Consider the following 24438-nt stretch of genomic DNA (forward strand, 5'->3'; position numbering starts at 1 on the left):
AATCCTAAGGGAAAGTGGATTAACGCTTACTGTTGCTGATACAGCTAATGGAAAAACAATATATTTTCGTGACTCTTAGCAAGGTAAGCCCCATTCTCATTTTTGGCCACATTCTCTATAGCTTTTTTCTAGATACTCATCTCTCTCCCTACACTGAATGATGCACTGGGCTGGATGTCTCACTGTGATGGTGTCGGACTGCTCCTCTAAGCTAGACTTCAAGACCTTTTTTTTTTGCCAAGAATGAAAAGCTACATCCCACAGGAGAAGACAGTCCTCATGGCCATGGTCCAACTGTGACCCACTGACAACGTGGCCCTTCCCATAGCCAGCACAGCACTCTGCAGCAGGCTAGTTGGATGAAAGCTCTTAGAACACAACCACAGAGGGAGGCAGGAGTTATCCCTGCTGTTTTCCACCCTGCTTGTGCCCAGAAAGCTCTCTTCCTGGAGACAGGAGTAGGACAGAGCTCTCTGAGGGCCAAGAAGCTCTGGTCCCCTGGGTCCAGGTCCATTAGTGGGCTGGGGCAGGGTGCTATATAGGGCCATAATCACACCCAACACTTTCTGTCCTGTAACAACAGTCATGAATCCATAAAATTATCCCTGCGTGGGGAAAAAAACCCAAGCAATCCAACCAACCAATAACAGGATAATAGGACAAATTATTTGAGAAGGGTCTCAGGTATAATGAGAAGTAGAGGGCAGGAACAGGTGGCTTGAGGCCATGACTGTACTGTCATGACAACTGGACGGAAGGGCATGTTGGCTTGGAAAACCTCTGTGTGTTTGCATCTCATAAACTGCTGTATCTTTCCTCTGGGTATTAAATTACAACTTTAAACACTGACTGCATACAGACAAGAGTTGAAAAGAACGATTTTGCTATTGTACGCAGAAAACTGTGTTGCTCTGAAAGTATGTACAAATTAAACGTTACTCTGAGTGCAGGGATAATCTAATTATTGCTTCCTTTTGAAGTAAGAGAAAAAAAATATTTACTGAGTAAATTATGGACCTCTAAAGGTAATACTTTCTTTGAAGATTAAACAACACACATGTTGTTAGTTATTATAACCATACTTGACCCCTGTTGCTTTGTAAAAATAGAATTGAATTTTGAGCTTTCACAGAGATGTTACATTTCAGAAGGCATTTCACTGCTTCGTGTCCCTGTCAAACGCCTTTAAACAGTGACTGAGAGGGCAAAGTATCAGAAAACCTCTTTGTGTGAAGCGTGTAATGCACAGCTACCCTGCAGTTCATGAGAGCTTCCCATTTTAACACGGAGGGGACATCAGTAGTATGGGGAAACCATCCCCACTATTTTGGCAGCGGGTTGGGCCCATAGGTCAGCACATGTCTGGCCATTACTGAGAGGAGCTTAGGCTATATGCCTTCTGGAAGAGCATCCTGGTTTTGTGCTTGGGGCTGATCACAGTATAAGGAGGGACCTATGGGCAAAACCTGGCATCTCCAAGAGAGTCCAGTAGGTCCAACAGGACCAGGTAGTGCAATCTCATGCTTCACATCTGTGGATCCTCAGTCAGTGTAAAGGCTGCCATGGGAAGGAGACGATCCTTTCTGCTGTAAATTCCTGAGGTGATTACATTGAGTCCAGCATATTCAGCTTAATTTTCAGCACTGAAACTTCAATCAAATAATAAATTATTGTTACAGTGTAATTTCATGGAATTCCCATGTGGACTTTTTTTATCAGTAAGTTCCTAAATACACTATAGAAGCTGTTGACCTGTGGCATTCCTTGGTAACTTGTTTTTGATTTTATATCACTTTGAATGACTGCTCATAATCTAAGCTTGACAAACATAGCACTGAAGTGGAGCAGTTTGAGTCTTTCAAATTCAGAATCAGGTCTGCATGTTCCAAATATCTGAAGGCCCTCGGATCTCTTTTATGTTCAGGCCCATCTCTGTAATTACCCAAGAATCGCTGACAGAAGTTACAGAAATAATAGGTTGGAAACTTCTGAGCAATGTTTAGGGAAATCTTTCTGCCTATCAGAAAGCAATCAGGAAATTAAGCGGTGAACACTAATTGAGCTACATTTAATTGAAATCATAAATGGAAGGACTGCATTCTGGAGAATTTCAGCTGCTCAGATGTTCTAAGCTCCAAATTTCCCAGGATGAGGAATATTTCAGGTGTTCAGGTTGCATGTTCAGAATATTTGAGAAGCATTTTGAAGCCCCTGACATCTCACAGGACATTCTGTTGTAGGACTATGACCCAGTCCTTCCTGTAGGACAAGCAGAAGTGACCAAGCCCTCACAAACATGTTAAAATGTTTATCCTCTTTTTGGTGGCTTCCCACAGTGCTGATATATTGTCTTTGAAAGTTGTTCACCTGATCTGTCTGAAGAATTATGTTATAAATTGAATGAAAACAGCTGGGGTCAGAATTAGAAATTGAGTCATCGTGCAAACTGAGACTTCTAGTGAAACAGCTGAGGAGTCTACCACTCACTATTAATTACTTTATACTGTGAAATACCCTTTGGCAGTCAGCATTCAATCTCGTGTACAGTGAGTGAACTCCCAGTGCTGTTCCACCTTTTGCAACCTGCACACAACGAACTCGGCTTCAGGTAGGCACCACAGGGATGACAGCAAAGTAGGTGGGTGACCTGTGTGATTCATAGGTTCCTCTGGGGCCCTGCTGCTCTCCTGTGTGGTAAAGCAGGGCTGAGTGTGCCACCGGTGCTCTGAGCCTCAATGGCATCACACAGCTTCTTCCTCTCTTAGGTAGGTTTCTGGATGCCAACCTGCACTGTGCTGCTGACAGACCTGTGATAGCCATTAGGTAACAGATGAACATGCCCCATAGATCACCTACAACCCATGCATGGACTGGCTGGCCATATGCAAAGGTTGCTTTCTGTACCACTTACTTCACCTTATGGTAAAAAAATAATGCAATTCCAGAAGTAGAAAAGCACCTACTTTGTTCTCTGTCCTCAAGCTTTACATACATACTGGAGACTTAAGGAATCTGATCTTGATAAGCCTTCCAACAGAAACCTTGGGCAGCAGCTTGAAATTAGTCAGATTTGCTTAAGATACATGCCACAGGATTCAACAGCAGCAATGGCATTTCTAACAGTCTCATGACTTACTGCTGAGAGATTTTAAACATCAGTTGTCTCGATACAACATGGAGGCTAGCTGAGTCTGGGACATCAACTCCATGGTGGGAAAGAGTCTCCAAACCATCTTGAAGAAGGAATAAAGCTATGTGCAAGACTTTTCTGTCTATAGAGCATCCAGAAGCACTCCCAGATCTCAAAGTAAATGACTGATTTGATGTGTACTTCAAAGGAGGCCACACCTTAGCTTTGGAGCCTCAGAGTCCTTCCTTTGCCTGCAGCATTGCCACTGTCCAGCCTTCATTGAGATACAAGCTGTTTCAATATTACTTCAGAACGAAGCACTTGGAGATGATTTAATGAAGCCTGGGCAACCTTGTCAATTCACCAAGTGGCTGCATGCTGGTTTTAAATCAGACCACAGCTGGCATCTGCAACTCTGAAAGGAAAGCAACATCAGCAGAGCGGCAGTTTGACTCCTTCTGATGTTATCCACTTCACTAACAGCCAGAGTACCTCACCCTGAAACCCTGCTCCTTGCACAAGTGAGACATCAATAACACATTCAGTAGCATTAGGAGTGGCAGAGAGGCCCTAGAGGATGAGAATGGCTTCTCTCCACTGCTTTTGTGTCTAGATTGGGCTTGGGTGAAGATATTTCATATAATTGACTTTAGTTTATTTGCTTTAATTAGTTTTTTCCAACTGGCGTATAACTAGCTCTCAGCACTGCTAGGCTAACTGTGCACAAGTAGAAAAGAAACTGTTTCACTAGAGGTTGGATATTACATACTTCAGCCAGAAGTGACACTAATTTCATGTGTTTTTTGCATAAGCAGGTCTGCAGCTTTACCTGAATGTCCACATCTAGGGCCACTGATCTCAGGATACTGTCATTCCACTCACCTAGGAGGGCTAGGGACAATCTATCTTACGATCATGAGATAGTTCATCCATGCAGAGCTTTTTGGTGAGCAATGGTAAGCATGGGAGAGCGAAATGTTCACACCTCTGCACAGCTCCTTTAGGCGCAATTTGGCAGTGTTATAGAAAGCTGTTAAGAAAGTTTCCTTGAGTGTGATAAACATCCTCCAGAGGAGAAATTCTTCGTTTCAACTTGCACTCTCCACTGATGCTTTGGTAGATGCCTGATTCTCATTCTGTCTGACACTGGTTTTCACAATATGGAATATAACCATCTCAGATCATCAAGCTCACAAACAATAAGACACTGAATTTAAGCCAGTATTGTAGCTGCAACTTGGTACTGGGCAGAAAGCAAATGATGAAAACCTTGCTGAAGGCTAACATGTAGTTGTTGTAACTAAGATTACTGAGAATATTCACAGTTTCTGTAAGTGCTTCCACATACAGGCCTTTGATAGGAAAATCAACAAATAAAACCATCTACTTTGGCAAGAAAGTCTTGAGGAGTGCAATTCAGTAACAAAAAGAGCAGAAACCCAATCTTTTGCAGTATGCTGATGTCCAATAACCTATGCCATTTCTACCCCATGCATAACATGGGAACATTGAGGACTCTTCTCTGGAAGGATCTGGGGCTGCAACTCTTTTCAAACAGAATATTAATTAGAAGATATCTGAGAAGTCATGTTATTTCCTCGTTTGTGATCAAATGCATATGGAAAACTACTTCATCAGCAACTTTTGCTTGCATTCAGTCACTGACATTTCTAGGGAAGTTTTTGACCATGGCACAGCTTCCTGGTTGTTCTCTGAACAGACAACTCTATGAACATGATTTCACCAACATTACAGCATGTTACTACAGAATTCGTACCAACTTAACTGAGATGCAGTGAAACGTTTTGCTAGTTTTTTTGACACTTGTGCATGGACTAGCTTCGTGAAAAGTCTCTAAAATTGCAGCTGAGTTTACCCTAATACCCTAAACAACAGCCAATAGAAGCACTTGCTCTATTCTTGCCTTATCTTGTAAGTAATTGACTGCATGAATCTAAGGCTTTTGATTCAGCTCACTGTAAGCTTGCGGCCTTTTCTTCACCATCTTAAAAATTTGACGAATAAGGGTTTGTTGTGAACTTCAGTTAAAATCTTCCAAAGCTGTGAAATATGGCAGCACAACCAGTATGCAGCAACATTAAGGAGAGAGTGCTGGATAAAGCCTGGACATCACAGTGAAGAAGACCCTCTTTGTTAAGGATGGAATAATATTAATAAAAACATAGGGAACAAAGAGAAAGCCCAGCCCAGTGTAGTGGAGATTTGCAGAAAAGCATTTGTTTCTTTAATTTCAACATTGAAATAAATGACTAAATTCAATTTTGAGCTTTCACAGTCAAGATGTCTTGACAAGCATATCAAAAAAAACAAACACAATATGTAGTAAGAGTTAGAAATAAATACAACAGGACATGTAAATACACCCATTTCAAAGGAGAATAATGAAGCAGAGGAGTAGAAAGTACTTCTGAATACATATTTCTATTTAGAAAAGAGTAGGCACCATTAATACATGCCTGACAGGGACTGAAAATGCAACCTCCTAAAATGACTGAGTCTCACTGGGGCTTCATTTAAATTCTGCTATGTATTAACAAATGCTTGAATAATGGACAGAGTTCAGGGGTTCATAATACATCTTGTTATAAAGAACACCTGCCGAGACCATACTGGTCTGTAGTTTAAACATCTTCTACAATTAAAATACCTAAATCTAGAGGCCACCTGTTTCCTGCCTTTGCCTTCCCCAAGTGCCTTAAGTTTTACTGTAAACACAGGTGAGCAAAATAAGATGCTGTCTCATATTGGGGGACTTGAGAAATTTGCACAACTGCTGAAGTCCCGGTCGGTGGCTTTTCAACTCCCAGCCCCGCAATTAAAACTGATGAGAGAAGCAGAATCCTCCTCTTCTCTCTCTCCCTCTCCTTGCCACTTACAAGGCAATTCCCACACTGGTTTGGGACAGCAGCTATCCATCCAGCAGCTTGGATTTGACAGTAACCAGCACCAGATGTTGCAGCAAAGGCATAATAAAAAGCAGAATGAGCAATGGAGGAAAATTCTTAGTTTTTCCCAAATTCCCATCAGAGCAATGTGCTTATCCTAAGACATACTGCATCCCAGGAACTGAGATGGATATTCAGAAATTTAGCAAAAAGCTGTCCAGACAGCATCTCCACCTCCATTGCTGATCAGTGAAGTGAGGCTGTGGTCTGCAAGACCTCTAACAAGAGGCTGGATTTCCCCTATGATTTTAGTCTAGCTGTGAAACATAAAGCACATAAAACACTCTCTGAAATTCTAAAAAGGAGCTTCATGGTTGTTGTTATTTTTTTTCTCAGTTCAGAGATGCCAAAGCAGTGCAGGCGCCTTGAAGGCTGGAAATCGAAACTGAAAAATACACTTGCAGGCCCAGTCTTTCCATACTGACACTGACACACCAGTTAACAGCATCTGGGAAAAAAAAGATCTACTCACAGGAAATGCCAGTTGCTCCATTGTTAGCTGAAGGCAAAAACCAAAAACCTATTCTAGCAGCATAAGGAGAAACAACTCAGAAAGCACTGCTTTTGAATGTTCTCAAACAGCACAACAGCCTTGGAAAAGAAGCCTCCACAAGAAGAAACCTTTGCTGACAAACATCTGCTATCCAAGCTTGTGGTCCTTTCAGATTTTGCACAATGCAAAACTTTGCAGAAACCCTTCACATCTATACAAACAACCCTGCACTCCCCTGTCCCACAAGCCACCAGATAACCCAGAACAGTGCAGTTGTGCTCCTTCCATGTTGCTGCAGGACATGCCTACTCCAGTCTTGGTTTTACCAGCTGAGGTGCCCGGAATGCAGTTTTGGCAGTATTGCACCAACACAGGAAGTAGACAAGGGGATTTAGGTTTTTTCCTATTCTTTTCAAATTTCTGTTGAAGACCCAGCATTGCATTGGAGTTACAGCTTTGCAGAAAGGCATGGAGCATTTATTAAAGTCAATGAAAGTATACAGATATTTCTGAAAGACAAAAAAAAAATATAAAACAGGTCCCATTTCTTACTACCTAATGCTGATGATCCCCAACCTGAATGCAAGAAGCTGGATGGCTCCCGCATGGGAAAGCAGCAGTTTCCAAAGGAAATGATTAAACTGAAAGCCTACTATTTTGTCCAGAGAAACTGTGGCTGCCCCTTCTCTGGAAGCAATCAAGGTCAGGCTAGATGGGGCCCTGGACAGCCTGGTCTAGCCCTGCCCATGGCAGGAAGGTTGGAAGTAGGTGGTTTTTAGGTTCCAACCCACATCATTCTATGATTCTATGACTCTACAGTTGTATGATTCTAGGACTACATGATTCTATGATTCTATTTATCCCCTGTTTCTTCCTTTGACCAGCTAAGTTTTATCAGCTAAATTTTAATGCATAAGAGCACATATTGAAATAAGTTACAATACAATAACGAACTGACATAACAGCATCTCTGCACAGAGCCTGGCAATAGTACCAAAATGATGACAAGCTCTGGGACATGAACAAACACTTACTAGCAATTATGTTGATACCATAAAAAACATCCCCTTCTAAGCAGTTTCTGAGCCAAGGGATAAGAAAATGGCCCATAATTAAGGGTACGTAGCACATTTCAGAAGAGATTATAGCTATAATTCACAATTTGCTGTCCTCTCGCATAGTATCTCAATAGTTACAAGGCTACTGATCCATACCCTGAAATCCCAAACAGCAGGCTCATCTCTCTTAGTTTGCCCTTTCCTAAAGAAGGCTCCAGAGAAAAGGAACAGTCACATTCATCGCTCTTGGTGGCATCTTTGCAGTTCCAAAGTGCTACGTCTCCCTTGATGCCCACTGCTTCTTGAAAAGCACTTGAAATCACATCATAAATTAAACATTATAAAAAACAGCTCCAAAATAACTTAATTGTTATATTTATCATTGGGAAAATCTTGCATTTAGTATTAAATACTATCCTTAAAGCCACTTGGTCATACAGAGAGTAACTACAAAGACTTAGAAAACCAAACACAATTATATTTCCAAAGTGCTATTGAAATCAGATAGTGAGCCATCAGAGGTAAACAATATTCTCCTCCCCTCCATCTCCACTTCCCACATCCTGCAGGCTTTCAGGCTGGTGGTTCAGCAGCAGTGCTTCCACTTGTGGTGGTTGGATGGATCCACGGTTTGGACTGCCTGCCTGGGGACCTTGGATCTGTGATGCATTTAGATCTGTAAGAAACAAGAGGAGGACTTGTGATGTCTTCTTTTATGCCCATGCAACCACTGAGCAAAACTGTGACTTTCTGATAGCAGTGTACTAAAGCACCATCTCCGAGAAAGCCACATCTGTCCAGAAGGGAAAACATTCCTGTATTATTTAATTACATGAAAGACTGGTGAGAAATAGCATGCCCAAAACTACTGAAATCTGTTCAAGTCTTTCCTTTGCCATGAAAAAGCTTGGATCAGTGTCACTACTTTTACAATAAAATACATTTACATCCTTACTTTGTCAACAAGACACACACTAACAAAAATGTACACAGGCTATCAGAGTTGGGCTGAAGGGAAAAATACTGCATATAATCAGTACCTTTATTAATAAGATAATGCAGTTGTAAAATTAATATAGTTTCCAACATTGTGAATAATTTTATTTGCAAGACCTTTTTCTTATAGATTCAAAAGAACCAAGTTAGCCAAATCCAGTTAAAAGACTGCTCGACTGGCACTTGCAGTCTGCAACAGATAGATAACTAGTCAGCTTCTTCTACCAATTTCATCCCTGTTTCTTTGGGCAAACCACTTATTCTATTCTTGTCTCAGTCCTTTAGCTGTGAAGATAATACTCGTACCCAAACACTACAAAATTATTTTAAAGAACCTTTTGTTTATCATCTTCCCATCCAGTTTTTTTTCCTACAAATGCAGAGAATCAGGCATCTTTTTTTTCCTGCACAGCTCTGAGGGCTTTTGCAATCAGATGTGAGTTACTCAAAAAAAACCAAGCAACCAAACAAACAAACAAACCAAACCAAACCAAACCAAACCAAACCAAACCAAACCAAACCAAACCAAACCAAAACAAAACAAAACAAAACAAAACAAAACAAAACAAAAAAACACCCAGTGGTTGAAATCTCTTCTTGTACCATTTCAAGACATCAGGAACTACATTATAGAAGTTGGCTTTTCTACAGCTTCATTTTTACAAATCAACATTTCCAAAGTTGCGTGAGAAAAAGCATGGATCATCATATTTGGTATGAAAAAGGCCTGTGACAGACAAGCTGCAATACTTGGCCCATTCTCATTACCACAGTCCTGACCCAACCAATGTCTGCTACTGCAACAGGATGAAGGACTTTGGAAAAACAACTGCACAGGAAGAAGCAGAGCCTGGCACTCATGCCACACGCACCACAGTTAACATCAGAAGCAAGCAAACCCATCATTGGGTTCTTTGAGCCTTCTGTCGCCCATGCAGAAACTAAAAAGACATTCTGTGCCCACCATGGTCCTCATCCCTTTTCTCTTGTGTGCAATGGAAATCTCTCTTAAAGAAGATAATTGTTTTTCTTACTCACTGTCACTCTAAATGATCGCGATTTACAATGACACTTGCCCATAGCTGGCCCTCTCATGATGCGTACAGCTTTCACCAGTCTCATTCATTAAATTTATGGAAACACAAGTTTGCTGGCACTCTACAAAACTCAGGCTGCTCACTGCCACTGGGAATACAGGGCAGTGGGAGTCAGCTGTGGAACAGTGTATGAGAACACATTGTACTGCTGCACTGCCTTCAGTACGCTCTCCACTCTGATACCCTGAAAGCAAACAGCCTCCAGTATTTCACCACAGTGCAAGCTGTAAGTATGCAGTACCTGCTACTGAGATTGCAGGACAGGTGCCAGGATCAAGTTATTTATATATAATCAGTGGTTGGTCAGTACCGGGGTGACACAGAATGCAAGAAAATGCAACCTAAATTCCCCTTCTTTCATTGTTTTACACTGGATTTAAGGGATCAAGTTTCAGTCTCTGCGAAAATCCACAGTAAGTTTTGATTGCAGGTACAGTGCTCTGGATTTACAGTATCTAACACAGGAGGACTGGACTACCTTCCTCAAATAGCTTAGGTTTGTTAGTTGACATTTGCACTTTTTTTTCTTTTTAATAGCCACATTAGTAAAAGATTACAATTTGCTGACTCAGGTTCGAAAAACCAAAAATATCATAAGCCTGCTTGTCTCTATGCAAGCTGGATGCTTCAGTTTTATTTATTTAGTAAGAAGAGTGAAAGGTCCTCAATCTCTGAACACTTGTACTGACAGTAATTTTGCCCACATTAATATTCCTTTCAAGTCCTGTGAGTCTATTCATCTTAACAAAGTTACATGCATAAAAACATCAGGCAGTAAGCACTTATTTGAAAGATCTGCTTCCAAAGTTTATGAAGTACATAATTGGAGAAGCCTAATTACAAATTTGAAGAAACCTAGAAAAGAAAGAGAAACACCTTACACGCAGTTATTTTCTACCATCAAAACTAAACAGTAATTGCTTCACCAATTAAAGCAGTAGCTGTTTCCAAGCCAGTTCTCATGAACTGGTACAGTGCTAAGCAGCAGATCTAAGCAATGAAAACTGACAGTGTTCTGGAAAAACAAATCACATGCTGTCACTGGTGGAATAAGTGATTTATTGGCAGTTTAGTTGTTTTTCTATTCTTATTATTATTGTTATTATTATTTTTAAGCCCTTGCACACTAAGAACCTGAAGAGCAAGAGAGGTTCAGTTGGATATCAGGAAAAGGTTCTTTACCAGAAGGTGGTCAGGCACTGGGACAGGCTCCCCAGATCCCCAGAGCAGTGGTCATGGCACTGAGCTTGCCAGACTTCAAGAACCATCTGGACGACAACAGACATAGGGTCTGATTTGTGGGTATTCCTGTGTGGAGCCGGTGGTCAGACTCCTTATGGGTCCCTTCCAGATATTCTGTTATGCTACAAGACCATCCAGAGTGTGACAGCCTGGCCACCATCAGGGTTGACACATGCTTTAGCAGGGTGGGAAGGATCTGCCTTTCCATCAGACCAGGGAAGGGGACAGTTTCAGATGGCACTAAGCTTTTCCTCACCAAGGAACAATAACCCCAGGCTGAAGCCCCATCCTGCTGCGTGTGCCACACTGCAGGCTGCCTGCACAGAGACTGGCCTGGCAGGAGGCAGTTTGTTATGCAAGCAGAGAGAATGGCCTAGGTCACTAACAAGCCACAGGTGATGGGGCTGCTGCTGGTAAGGGGCTGCCCAGAAACTCTGTGCTGGAAGCCAGAGAGCAGCACTGGGGGACCAAAGTCCGGCCTCTTTGTAGTGCTGTGATGGGCAGTCATGGCTTGGAGCAGATTTAGAGCCAAGCCAATAAGGACCATCTGCCTTTGGTGAGCCTCCTCTGCTCTGATCTTCACTTCCCATTTTCCAAGGGCGTAGCTCCAGCACATTGAGGCCAGGTACCAGCCAACTGCAAAGAAGAACTTTATGATCCTAAAGTATATTTTTAGACAACAAAAATAACAACACGAGCCTGTGGGGCAGCTTTCACATCATTTCCAGGAAGGACCTCAGTTCTCAGCCCAGTGTCTGATCTACAACACAGAGAACTGACAGCTCCTGGCTAAAAACATGATCCGGGAAATGAGAAATGTGGCATCCTGCTTCCTAACTGCTTTATCCTACCCTTTCTGTAACACCAAAAGACAGGATAACTGGCATGGCACAAACCACTCAAAGGTGAAAGACAAAGCAATGGAATTTGCACTAAGCTGAGATCAATAGTAATTTGCACAAATCTGAGATCAATACACACCAAAACAAACACAGCTCTGGGTCAGGGGCTGGTAGTGGGAAGCCGAGTAAACACCTCATTAGTCACACTGATTCTCACCTTCTGTCTGTCTGTCTGTTGTCACAGGATGTAAGCATTTCCACATCAAAAAAAAAAAAAAAAAAAAAAAGCCACAGATTTTCTCCTTCACCTCTCTCCTTCGGAGAATGAGAAGTCTGCAGGTAAGCCTGGAGTGCCCACAGTGATTGTTATGGGAAGGAGGGGATGATGTTAACAAGGTGCTAGAAAACACTTCAGGCAGCAATCCCTGCTCAAGTGTCTGTGTTTTCAATTGAAAGCCCTTTCTCTTCCAGCTCTGACCCCAATTTTTCAGCATCATAGGATAATTCACACTAGAAAGGATCTCAGAAAATCTCTCATTCATCCTCTGGCCCAAAACTGAGTTGGTTCTAAGGTCAGCACAGGTTGGATACTCAGTGCTTTTCAAAAGAGAACAAAGGAGGAAAAAAGGGGGGAAAAAAAAGAAGAAAAAGAAAAAGAAAAAAAAGCGATAAGGGAAAAATGGGAATAAATGAAAAAGGGAAAAAGAAGAAAAAAGGGAACTCATCACATGGACTATATTGCATGAATAGTACGTACACACTGAGTGGATTTGCTATGACTTTCAGAGACCTGTGTCGCATCTTGGCCCTCTTGAGAAAACAAAACATTATTAAATGAAGAGAGAGATGTGCCACTTTCAGCAAGGAACATGTTAAAGATTATTGAAACAATAATTCATCCGCGGGTAAAGAAAAATAAAACAATAACAAACAAAAAACCAACAGAATAGTTACGTTCTGGTTTTACCATTTGTTTCTAATGACCAGCGCCAGTTTTTATACCAAGTTCATCCAGACTGACAGCTGACACATCAACTTAAGGCCAGAGCTATATGAAATGGCAGAGCTGCTGTATTTAATCCCCCACCCCCTCCGGCACTCATGCATAATGCAAAGCACAGGCAGACACCTAAAAAACAGTGCTAAGTCTACCAGGTCTGGGGTATTCAAAGGAATTCAAGGGAAGCAGGCTCCCATTTGCCATCACAGTTCAATAACAAATGGCAGCCTAGCTCCTGTAAGCTCCACTGAAAGTGTGCACCAGCAACACTAGGGCAACTCTTTGTCTGTAAGAATGCTCCCAGAGGATTCCATCCGGATTCCTTCACTAGAGCTGATTTCCTAGGGAACTCTAAGCATCTCAGCCTCTTTCCCTTTCCTCCCGGCAAACAGTATAGTGATCAGTTTCAATTACTTTTTTAGTCTGATAGATTTATGATGAATTTCCCACTTTAAGACATGCAGCAGCATCTCACTTGCTGGGGCATCTCAGCCCTTCACCATGGTGTGACCAAGACTCAGTCTCTCAGCACAAACTGGAAAAATATTCTGACCTTGAAGTTACCATGGAAAGAAGAGCCTAATTCCTTCCTCAACTGAATGTGTAAGGCAGGAAATCAATCTGGGAACGTTAATGTAGTTTTATACTTGTAACCAGTCCTAACAGGAAAAAGCAGCAACTGCATTTCTCAGGCAAACAAGCACCTTCATGAATCAGAGGTCTTTTTGCTAAAAGTAGATGACCAATTAGGTTCTACTAGATCTTGGATTAATTAGTCTCGTCATCTTCTGGTACGTTATTTTGTTAGGAGACAGAGAACAAGAAGAATCCAAAGCCTGTGATGATTAAGGTCTGAAATGTAACTCATTTTCATGCTCATTCCTTGGATTTTTGAAATTACTAGAAAAGTCATTCTGCATGTTTCTGTTCTTTGTTCAGCTTTTGGTGTGTTAAAACAATAGGATCTGCTTTTCTGGTTCTCTCTGATGACTGTCCTATAGCCCCAGGTTTTGGGTCATGTGACAATTCAGCCCTCTTCTTTCATTACAGCTCAAAACCACTACCTAAAGCAAGGCTAAATCTAAGAAAATATTTAAAAAGCATCTCAGTCTCAGACATTGCTAGTGGTACCTCTCTAACATCAAGTTCACAGCATGCCATAGGTTGAAATTATTTGAGTTTTAACCTCCATACATAGCTACGTTACCAGTCGTGCTGGATTTAGAAGCACACAGCTCCTACACTATTTTTGGCATGCTACTTTTTTTTTAATGCACATCAATAAGAGAGACTTAAAAATAGGTCTGACGTGAAATCGTAACTTGTTTGTGCATTAAATGCTCACAGTCCCACCTTGGCAGAGCATACTGCCTGCTGGCTGTCTGCTTCTGCTTAATCTTAATTTATTTAGGTATGAATTCCCTATTAAACCGTCTTTGTGCTAAGCTTTGAAGATTTAGATGGTCAATTACTGACACACACATGGTCCAACAGGTATTTTGCTAACAATGAACACATGTTTTATTGATCTACTTCTTTTCCAGCTCATTAAACACAGCTGCACTCAAGTGATCAAGAGAAAATAACCATAAAACCCTAAGAACACCCTTCCTACAGAGGATCACAAGGAATGGCACCAGCTGCCTGCACAGAGCCACTGATATGCTGGCATGGCCACAGTTTGCACTCTGCAGAGGCGGACATCCATCCAGCTGATGACAAAAGTGAGAGCAACAGGTAAACACTCAGAACCTCCTCCTTCAAGATCCTCATGTGGACATCCCAGGTGATCTGCAACTAACTCCCCACACTCCTTGATCTGCAGAAGATACATGACCAGCAGCACGCTGAAGCTACAATCTGCAGCCAGGAAGGTAAAAGCTCCAGCTTGGATGCTTGCTGGAGAATTGTTAAATAAAGATACAGACAGAAACAGTTTGACAGCAGATGAAACCAGCTCACCTCTCTGCCACCAGCCAGCAAACTCCCATTCTATCCTTGCCAGCCCACACCAGTTTGCACCCCACAAGTAACGCATTGTCATGAAGCTTCCTCCCCTTACCCTCCCAAACACACTATTAGCATTAGCACTGAGAAAAACTGCATCTCTGGCACAGGAATTCACTCCCTTTGAAGCAAAATGGGACATTTGCACATCAAAACTATTCTGTTGAGCTCTCTGCTACCACTGGCAGGCATTATTGTGCCGATTAACCTCACTTTATATTTTATGGTGTTGTATTTTGCTTTTTCTTTTCTTAAAAAAAAAACAACAAACTGCAAGTTTGCTTTGAAATAAGCATTAAAGCAAAGACCTTGGAAAACACGGTGTTGACTCTCAGTTTTGGCTACTTTCTCAGGTCCAATACAGAGGAACTGTGCTCTCAAATTCAGTAATTTTTTCCTGAAGTAACAGGAGGGCACCACATCATAACAGAAGCTGAAGGGGGAGGTCCCTTGGCTTTCATGGTAGTTATATGGTAGTTTATATGGTAGTTTCCTGATAACAAGCCAGCTCCATCTTTTTTTTTTTTTTTTTTTTTTTTAAACTCATAAAAGCTGACAATGTAAAAATTCTGAGTAACTGGTGCAGGAATATTAAGCCAATATAAAGAGTTGCTGCAAAAGCAAAAATAAGGCAAAGCACTTGTTTCAAATCAATTACACACTAATTGTACCCTTTAATAGATGCTCCTGCTTAGTGATTAACACAGAAAAAATACAGGCGATACTATGAGTGAGCATCTGACAGAAGCCTCTTATCAGATGGTCACAGAGATACTTGGTCTCCACTGAGCTCAAAAGAGAGGGAAACATTCACTAATTTTTAAGTGCAACTCAATTCAGCCACCTTTATCTGTTTGTAACTGAGTTAGTAGGAAGCCACACATTGACATTTGTTTCTAGCAGTCAATTTAAAAAATAAAAATAAAAAGCAAGCAAAAATTGAACAGATGCACGTTCTAAGAGTTTTGCATTGTAAGCATAGGAAGTTTCAGGGTGTGATCAAACATTTTGAAATCAATGCCATCTTTAATTGTTCGCTAAACACTCTGTGAACACATAACTGCTGCAACAACATAAAAGCTAAAGGGAAGACTGTACATCAAAGCTAGAAAAAAGCACAATTATCAAATAAGCATGTGCCTTCATTTCTCCAGCAAAGCGCTTCTCTCAAGTAAAGATAATTTACTCATGTCCACTTGCCTTTCTTCTGCTTCTGATTAGCACTGCTATGGGCAGCTCTGGTTCTACCTGTACAACTCAATTCATTACCACCTCCTTGCACCCTGGCTTTACTAGAAGTTTTTCTGTAGTTCTGCAGCAATACTTCCATAATCCTGGGATACTGCTTTGGTCCAGCTCTCTCCAGTACTCTCCCATCCCCTCACTTCATGCTGCAGCACTTCTCTGGTCCCACGCCAGCACTAACCAGGCTATTTCCCCACTGAAGGGTAAAGTGATGTTACATTTTAAAATACCTTCCTTAATTCAGTTTGAGATTTGGGGTAAAACTGCCCATATTTAATACAGAAACTTATCTCACAGTCTTCTCCCCTTCCAACCCTGCTGCTGTGCTGTAATGGCAAACTCCTTTGTATGGGAGAAAGCCTCTCTACAGATTTTGCTGTCAGCAACAACTATCATACCATTCTCAACCTCAATTAAAAGGGGAAAAAAAGCACCTTTCTTTTCATCCTTGCTCTGTCATATATTCTTTAACAATGAATACATTCAAGAACTTTTAAAGGCATGTGGGTTTCTTTGATTTTTTTTTCATTGCAGACCCTAAGCCAAATTACGTTTATTTTTGTAGCATTCATGTTCTAGCTCTAGATCACACTTCCAGGGACAGACACCTAAGGAATCTCAGCAGGTTACTGCCAGAGATCTTCCTATTAGATTAAATTAAAAACAACTTTCATAGCAGCATTGGGTTCCTCCCCTCTACTGCTCTGCCAAAAATTTGCACCCAAAGGAGAATTTTCTGCAGCATCTGGGGAAGCAGAACAAGATACTCCATGAAATCTCCTCTAGCAATTTGGCCAGTGCCAATGTAATTTATGTGGAAGGCATCTGAGTGCTCCTGTGATGAATGCCAGTAGAAGACAGACACACAATCTTCCCCAGTTTCTCAATAAATATTTAACAGCAGATGCTGCTAAGGAGGTTTCATATTACTAAGGCTTCATTACTTTTACACAACATGCTACAGGCCATTTCCTGGAATATGTAAAGCACTATACTAAATAATTAAAATGAGATTGTCCTCTTCAAAATAAGCCAGACAGATACACTTGGTGATTCAGCTACATGATTTTCCTGGGTGTGTTTGCATACTCACTATCTTGCAAAATTTTATCATTCATAAACAGCTTCTCACAGCCATTAGGCTGGATTATTTATTCATACTTGTGCATCTATTTCAGGCTCTAACTGCAATACAAAAACATACACAGAACATTTTTAATGTACTAAAGCAGGGCACCTAACCCGGCCTCCACCCACAGATGACATTATCTATTGAAAACACGGACCTCCCAAGGTACCTTCTTGACATAAAACAATAATTAGCAAGGCTGTATTGTTTTGTGACTGCTTTTCCTCAGAGATCACCCCTTTCCCTGCAGATGTACTGCTGAAGTCACAGCCTCAAATGGCACCTGTATGACTACAAAACAGAAGGAGCTGTCCTCGGCAAAGGACTCTCTCCATCTTCTGCCTCAAAGAAGGTTCCTGAAATCCACATCCACTGGAACAACCTTATTTAAGTAAAGAGTAGATGTGCTTCAAAGAGATGAGGGTCCAAACCATTCCAGTCTCTCTGATGCCGATAATTCCACTAGCTTCAAAAAACACTGCACTGAAATTGCTAGAACCACAAATAGAAGCAAAATTAGAAAAATCTGGCCATCATTCTGTTGCTGTTTATGAAGTTTGCAGGCAAGGCACGCCTGAGTACACATTTACACCAGTGCCAGTGGTACCTCAAATACAGGATGGACAACCTCCACTCTATCTTCATCACCCTGAAAATGTGGCACTATTTTAAACTTCTCTCCTAATGAGTGAGTTATGAATGGGAAGATGTTAGAAAGAATAAAATCTGACAGGTGTTGCGCAGGAAAATCTGTACTCAAATCAGCATACAGAACAAAAACAGAATATCATTACCTGCCTTAATTAAAGGGTTATGCAATTCCACTGCACTTACTGTGGCCACATTCAGAAATGAGGAGTATTTTAAGATGAGAAAATAAGTAACATTAAGTACAACACCCTAATACAGAGCTGAAAAACGTTACTTCAGATGCCATATAACGACATATTTTTCACTTTAGTATCACACTGCCATGTGATTTAATCCCTTTTGCCATCTGCCTTAAACAAATGGCAGTGTTACTCCCAAGAGGAAAAAAATACCTCCCTTGCAACTCACTTCCAGCGAGTACCCCACAGATAATGATGTCTAATGGCAGAGTATGAAACTCAGCATTCTATGGTACAAAGAGGAAGCAAATTTGCTGTTATCACTTGCAGCATTAGGATCTTCCTCTTTCTGCTAAACCAATGCAATTTAGAACCTGTGAGATATGGGTACTGATGTCACTCAGTTACATATTCTTATATATTTCCATTTCATTTTATTCTAATAATAAAGTTGAGTACAAAGCCATCCATGTTAAGAGCAGAAAGAATAAGTTGTACACAAAGGGCAGCTACTTAATCTGGAATTAACTGGATGTTCCCATATTTACATTTACTCAATTAAAAGAGACAGAAAGTTTAAAATAGACCAACATCACATCTGCACAGGAGGCCTTCTGAAAACCCCGGAGATCCAAAGTCATGTTATCCTCTACTTTTAAGAGTTTCCCTCTGTTCCTCACGTTAAAGGACTAGGTGAATTAATTCTTTATGCAGAGCAAGAAATAAAAAATAGCCACTGATGCAAATGCTGTGAAATACAGTGCAAAAACAATCTTGAAATAGGCAAAAAAACATATTTCCATGCCATTCCACAGGCAATCCACGGCTGACAATCTTTTGGCTACAAAGGATGCTGCTGAAACACGAGACCAGTAAAACATGTACTGTGTGGAGTATAATTACACTTCAGTTCAGCGAATAAGTGAATCAAATGTATTCAAAAGGAGCTCATGCAGCAGTAACATTACAGAAATTAACTGACAACGGTCACATACGTGTTTTTTGTAATAGTCATTATTTAACAGGTTCCCACTGATGAAAGTCATCTTATTCAACAGCGTCCTCAATATGGAATCTCATCAACCACCTCCAGTGCTGGCAGTAATGGCTATTCTTATTTGAATAAGGCCCTGAGTTACTGTGCTCCAGCCCTTGCCAAAATCCTATGCTGACTTGGAACCGCAGGGAAACAGCTTGTACATTTTCAGATGGCTTTTAACACTGTACTACAAAGTATTTTTCATGAGATTTTTATCACATTTCCATCAGCTTTACATTGTACAACTTCTGACATCAACAGAAACAATAAGGAAAGAATCAAGTCCATGCAGCACCATTCTCAGCTTCTCTGCTGCCAACACATTCAGATGCTTTTTTGTCATTACGCCATGACTGATGTCTAGGTAGCCAAAAATAGTGTGCCATTCTAAACCTCAGCTAAAATACTGTCAATGGAAAATAAACAAATCTCAACCAAAGTTTTAAGAACAGGTCCAGTTGGGCAATCAGAATTAGCACTATCCACCTTTACGAACAGGAAAGGAATTTCTTGTAAAGGATAAAGATGATACTACACATTGTTTCTGGGACTGGTTCAGGTTTTTGCTTTATCTATTGAGAATTAAATACCTTACAACTCTAGAAACCATTTTTTTTTTCAATAAATTGATTGTTCTTTTAAAATCAAATTATATCATTTACTTACATGCATGTAAATGTTTGGAAAAAAAACCCTCCCAAAATCAAGTTAAAAAATAAATAAGGAAAAGAAATGCAATACTATTTACTATGATGTCATTCACTTCAAAGCTTAAATGAATTAAAATTGCATTGATTCCTGAAATCAAAGAGGTGAATCTATAGGTAAATCTTTAGACACTGACTCCAGCTACTTAACCTGACAAGTCTATTAAATGCAAGACGTAACTTACTCAATTCTCAGTCTGATCTGACACAAAGCCTATGTTTCCCCAATTCCTAATTAGCCAAAGTACTTGTCTTCTTTCATGCAGATAATTTCATAACCATTAGTGTAAAGCATTAACACATTTTTCTTTCAATCATATTTTCCTCCTGTTGACTGACACACCTTTTCTAGCGAGTGTACTTGTGCCAGTTTCAGCTTTGTGGGAACTTGCCCCAAGGTCTTCTGTAAAGTTCACTCCCATACACATAAAGCAATCATACATAACCATGAAGTTAGCTATGTAAAGACACATGTCTTACCTTAGAAAATATGAATAGAAAATTATGCACTGGAGGAATGTAATTTCCATTTAAGCTGCATAGTATTTAACATACAGTTGAATGCAGCATGATTAACTCCTCAACACAATGTTCAAGTGGTGCTTTTCATTAAATAATCTACAATTTTTTTTTGACAGACCAGACTTCTTGTAGGATGCTTACTAATTCTATGGAAATTAATCAAAAGCAAGAATCTCTATTCGTGTACTGAGAACACAGCATTGCTACACACAAGATCTGGATATGTATGTCACCAATATGCTGCTGTTTCCAGAAAGATATACTCAGTAAAAAATTTTTTCCCCTTAATTTTATTTTAACTTCTTATCTAGGACTAGTTTGGAAAGATGAATTAGACATGCATGGAGCTGGCTGAAAAGTGCAGAAAAAATGTGACATTTATTGACATGAGAATGTGGAAAGTTTCAACCAACTTTAAAATTCTGGCTTTCCCTACTGGTTTCCACTCACAGCAAACAGAGGTGACCTTATCCTGCAGAGGAGTCAGGAAGAAAAGCCACAAGCACTTTTTAAACTCAGCTAAACTCTTTGGGGAAAAAGCATGGCCAAAAAGCAACACAAAAGAATCTGCTTCCTGGTATGAAATGTTTGCACTTTTCAGCTCAACTCCTGTTGCTTAGGAATGAGTGATTTACTTCACTTGTATGTACAGAGCTTCAGATGCCATCTGTCATTCAGGATGAAGCTCAGTGTTCTTCTCATTCCCTGCTTTCCATACGGCAGCTCCAGATGCATGACAGAAGCAAGCCTGAATCATGCAGACTCATGCATTGCATGATCAGAGCTTGTCATCTTCCAAGTCACAAATGTGACTGTGGAATGTGATGGTGCATCCCTCTTTCCTGCTCCAGCAGCATGCTGGGAGCTTCACAGTACCACCTGCACCACCACAAGGTGCCTCAAGAATTTGCTGTGCTGCTTTGCCAATGGTGCTCCACAACTCAGCCAAAGCGGTAGCTGTAGGTTTTACAGACCTGACTTTGCCAGAGAGATTTCATCTAGCCTGCTGCTCCTCCCTCTCAGACAGGTGTGTAGCCAGCACTGCTCCCCAAGCTGCTGAGGCTACATTGGTGCCCTGCTACAAGAAGGGCATCTTTACACAGAGGAGCACCACCAGCTCATCTAAGAATCAGTGCAATTACACCAATGCAAGCCAGTTTAATTAAACTAGACACTCTCATATGGGCTTAATGTAGAGAATATCCTGGTTAGCTTGCATCTGAACACTTGCCAATGCAAGCTAATCCACTTTTGGGAGCTTTAAACACACATATGTGATACTTTTCAAATTTGGACTAGCTTAGCTAACCTGTTACTAAAACAGCAACTTCATTCAAACTAGGACAAGTTTCACCAGACTAATTATTGAAGCATCTCTTTTACTAATCAACTTAGTTAGCTGATTGTGGTGATGAGAATAGTCAGCATTGAATACAAAATGGTTTTCTGGCAATCCGTATACTAAGAATGATGTTATAGAAAGGCTGTAGTGGATGCCTGCTTAATTCTTTACAAGAAATCCTAAGGCAAGTCCTTAACCAAGGACTTTCCTGTATGTTTGACCCAGGACTACTAAAACCACTGTACCTGAGTATGTTTTCAACTTCTGATCCTATTTAGTTCTGCTGTCCACTAGTCTTTGCTGTGACCTGAGTAGTGTGCAGCTGTCACTGGGACAGAAGTCATCCCATGCTGCCAGCTCAGAAAGATGGGGACAAGTCAGCTGCAGTCTTGATTTGCCATGTGCCACCTGCATCTCTTGGCTGTGCAGGAAAAACCCATCAGATCATTTCTGCTATTACACAAAAAGTGTACCATTGTAATGATTTCTAGATGCTGTGTTTTTACATGTTCTTCCACAATTTTCATCATAATGAAGAGGCCACATGAGATCAAAACTAGACTCAGCGCGACAGGAGAGACAAACAGATTAGGGTTTCTCATTAATATGGTTTTAAGTAATTCAGGGAATTTTCAATGCAATGCAGTGCTGGGATAGAGTGCCTTTATGCCAACAAAGAATAGGGATATATTTTTTGCAAAGGTTTTCTATATTCATGTTCTATTTTTTCAGTTCATTTCCTCAGTTACCCTTAGCAAGACTGTAAAATGGCATGCAACTGTTGTAGCAAAAATTATTACTTTCACTAAGGCCAAGCTGCTTTCCTTCCTAGGACTATTCTTTCTGCCCATACTACTTGTTAACTAAATACAGTATTAATTACCATTATTAAAAGCGTCCTTGTTGCTTTTGCAGGATAAAGACATCTGCTGGTAAGGTCCAGTGGATTTCCACAGTTCATTGGCCAACTCTGGTTGACAAGAAGTATCCACCCTGTGATCCACCTGATTTTCACAAGTCCTTGCTATATCGGAGTTCGATATGCCCAGCCCATACACACCATCTTCATAAACAAGAGAAGAATCTGATTTGTTGAGGCCACTTAGAGACACATGTACAACAGCTTCATTTAAGTAGAAAGCATTTTCACCACGTAAGCTATCCAACTGATCGTGTCCCATTATCTGCAGAATAAGAAAACAAACAAACAATATTTTCATCTCTGTCGAGCACCAGAACCACCCTTTTACCAGGATTCAGTTAACTGTCAGAAAGAAATGAGGATTCATAGCATATAGTGATTCAGTTTCCCAGAAGCTAATATCAAAACATGTTAAATTTCCCATGCACTCAAGAACAAACAGCAGTAATTGGGTATATTTTGCCTTGGCCCCTCTCAAAATACTGCAATTCTCAGTAATGAAGTTTGGCCATCCAAAATCAGCTAGGTAGCTGGTTCAGAGAGATGGCAAAAATACTGGTCAGGCTCTCAGCCTCCCTGCCACAGCTCTTCTGCTGAGATATTGGAAAGTGCAGGACAGAGACAAGCCCAGGGCATGAAGTGCGTTCAGGTCTCATAGTTTATTTGAAATTAAAATACATGTGAGATAGTCTTACAAGTAACCCATTTTCACAAATGAAACAGGAGATTAAGAACTATTTTATGCCTGTGGCTCTTTGACACTCAGAATTTCATTATTTTGCCTGTCTGTGACATCCTGGCCATCCCTGCATCTGGCTGACATCCTTCAACTTTCCCTCCTCAGAAGACTTTGAATGTCCCATTGATTAAAGCTGATGGGCAAGGTCAGCTTTTATTTTATCATAGCACTTCTTAAGCACTGCCAAATAAGTCAAAGTTTATCACACATTATACTACTACACAGTGACTTCATTGTTTGAGCTGTGTGAGAAATATATGGAAAAGTCATGTTCACACTATAGTCACAAAAGCTGGATGAAAAGGAGGAGGTCAGAGGCCAGTTCTTCATCTCCTCATTCAGGCATAAGCTTAGACACTGAATGGTTACTGCCCATTATGGGTCAGCTGCCAACTGAAGAAGTAGGGAGGTGATGACCTGAAGAAAGGCTCCATAGCTTTTCTTGTGAAAATGAAAACCTGACGGAAAAAAAAGCTGCTTGAGCAAATCAGGTGACTTGTGTTGACTTTCAGGTGTCTTAGAGAACAGTAATGGAAACAAGACTCTACCCACTGGAGCAAGAGATGAATGTAGTCAGCTTCCTTCCTGCGTACTTAACTGCAAGAAAAACTATTTTCAGTATGAAATGCTTAAGCAGCCTCAGAGCTGCTTCAAACTGCATCAACTATCCATGACCATCTCCCAGCAATTTCACTGTCCAAACTGGAGCCACATACCAAGGTGATTCCCTTAGGGGCTGCTCATTTCAGGGGAGCAATATAGATGATGCTAGGCTTGATAGATAGGTCTTCATGAGAACCAGGCTATTCATACTCCTGTGGTTTCTGCTTCTCAGTGGGGACAGCACAGCTGTTCAGGGGCAAGGAGAGTACCAGAAAACCCTTCACTGAAAGTATTACATGCCTTAAGAGTTACAACAGTATGTTTTCCTACAAAAAATGAGAGGCATGATATATCTTTCCAGAAGGTGACAAACACACTGGTAAAGCAGAATAAAACACAGATTTTCATCTCTTGAATTCAATACTCATCAGTTTGACTCCACAGTCTCTGGTGGTCAGTCCACAACTGAGCCCCAATGGGGCTCAAAGGTCAAAGGCAAGCCCCAGAATATGCCTGAACCACACACTCC

The 24438-nt window shown here is 40.8% G+C and overlaps 1 protein-coding gene across 8 annotated transcripts in view; it reads right to left on the reverse strand.

Moving 5' to 3' along the window:
• Window positions 1–5343: 5343 nt before the first annotated feature.
• Window positions 5344–24438, reverse strand: part of ARHGEF28 (Rho guanine nucleotide exchange factor 28) — a 76243-nt gene continuing 57148 nt past the window's right edge. For 7 of the 8 annotated variants that reach the window (XM_032441321.1, XM_015848870.2, XM_015848867.2 and 4 more), the window contains 2 exons: window positions 22529–22829; window positions 5344–8323 (listed from right to left, as the gene is read on the reverse strand). In XM_032441321.1, coding sequence (XP_032297212.1) covers window positions 8163–8323; window positions 22529–22829 — 462 coding nt within the window. In that variant the 3' untranslated portion in view covers window positions 5344–8162. The remainder of the gene's footprint in view (window positions 8324–22528; window positions 22830–24438) is intronic. The other variant, XM_015848873.2, reaches the window with a different exon arrangement.

Source organism: Coturnix japonica, chromosome Z (assembly GCF_001577835.2).
Source record: "Coturnix japonica isolate 7356 chromosome Z, Coturnix japonica 2.1, whole genome shotgun sequence".
Lineage (NCBI taxonomy): Eukaryota > Metazoa > Chordata > Aves > Galliformes > Phasianidae > Coturnix > Coturnix japonica.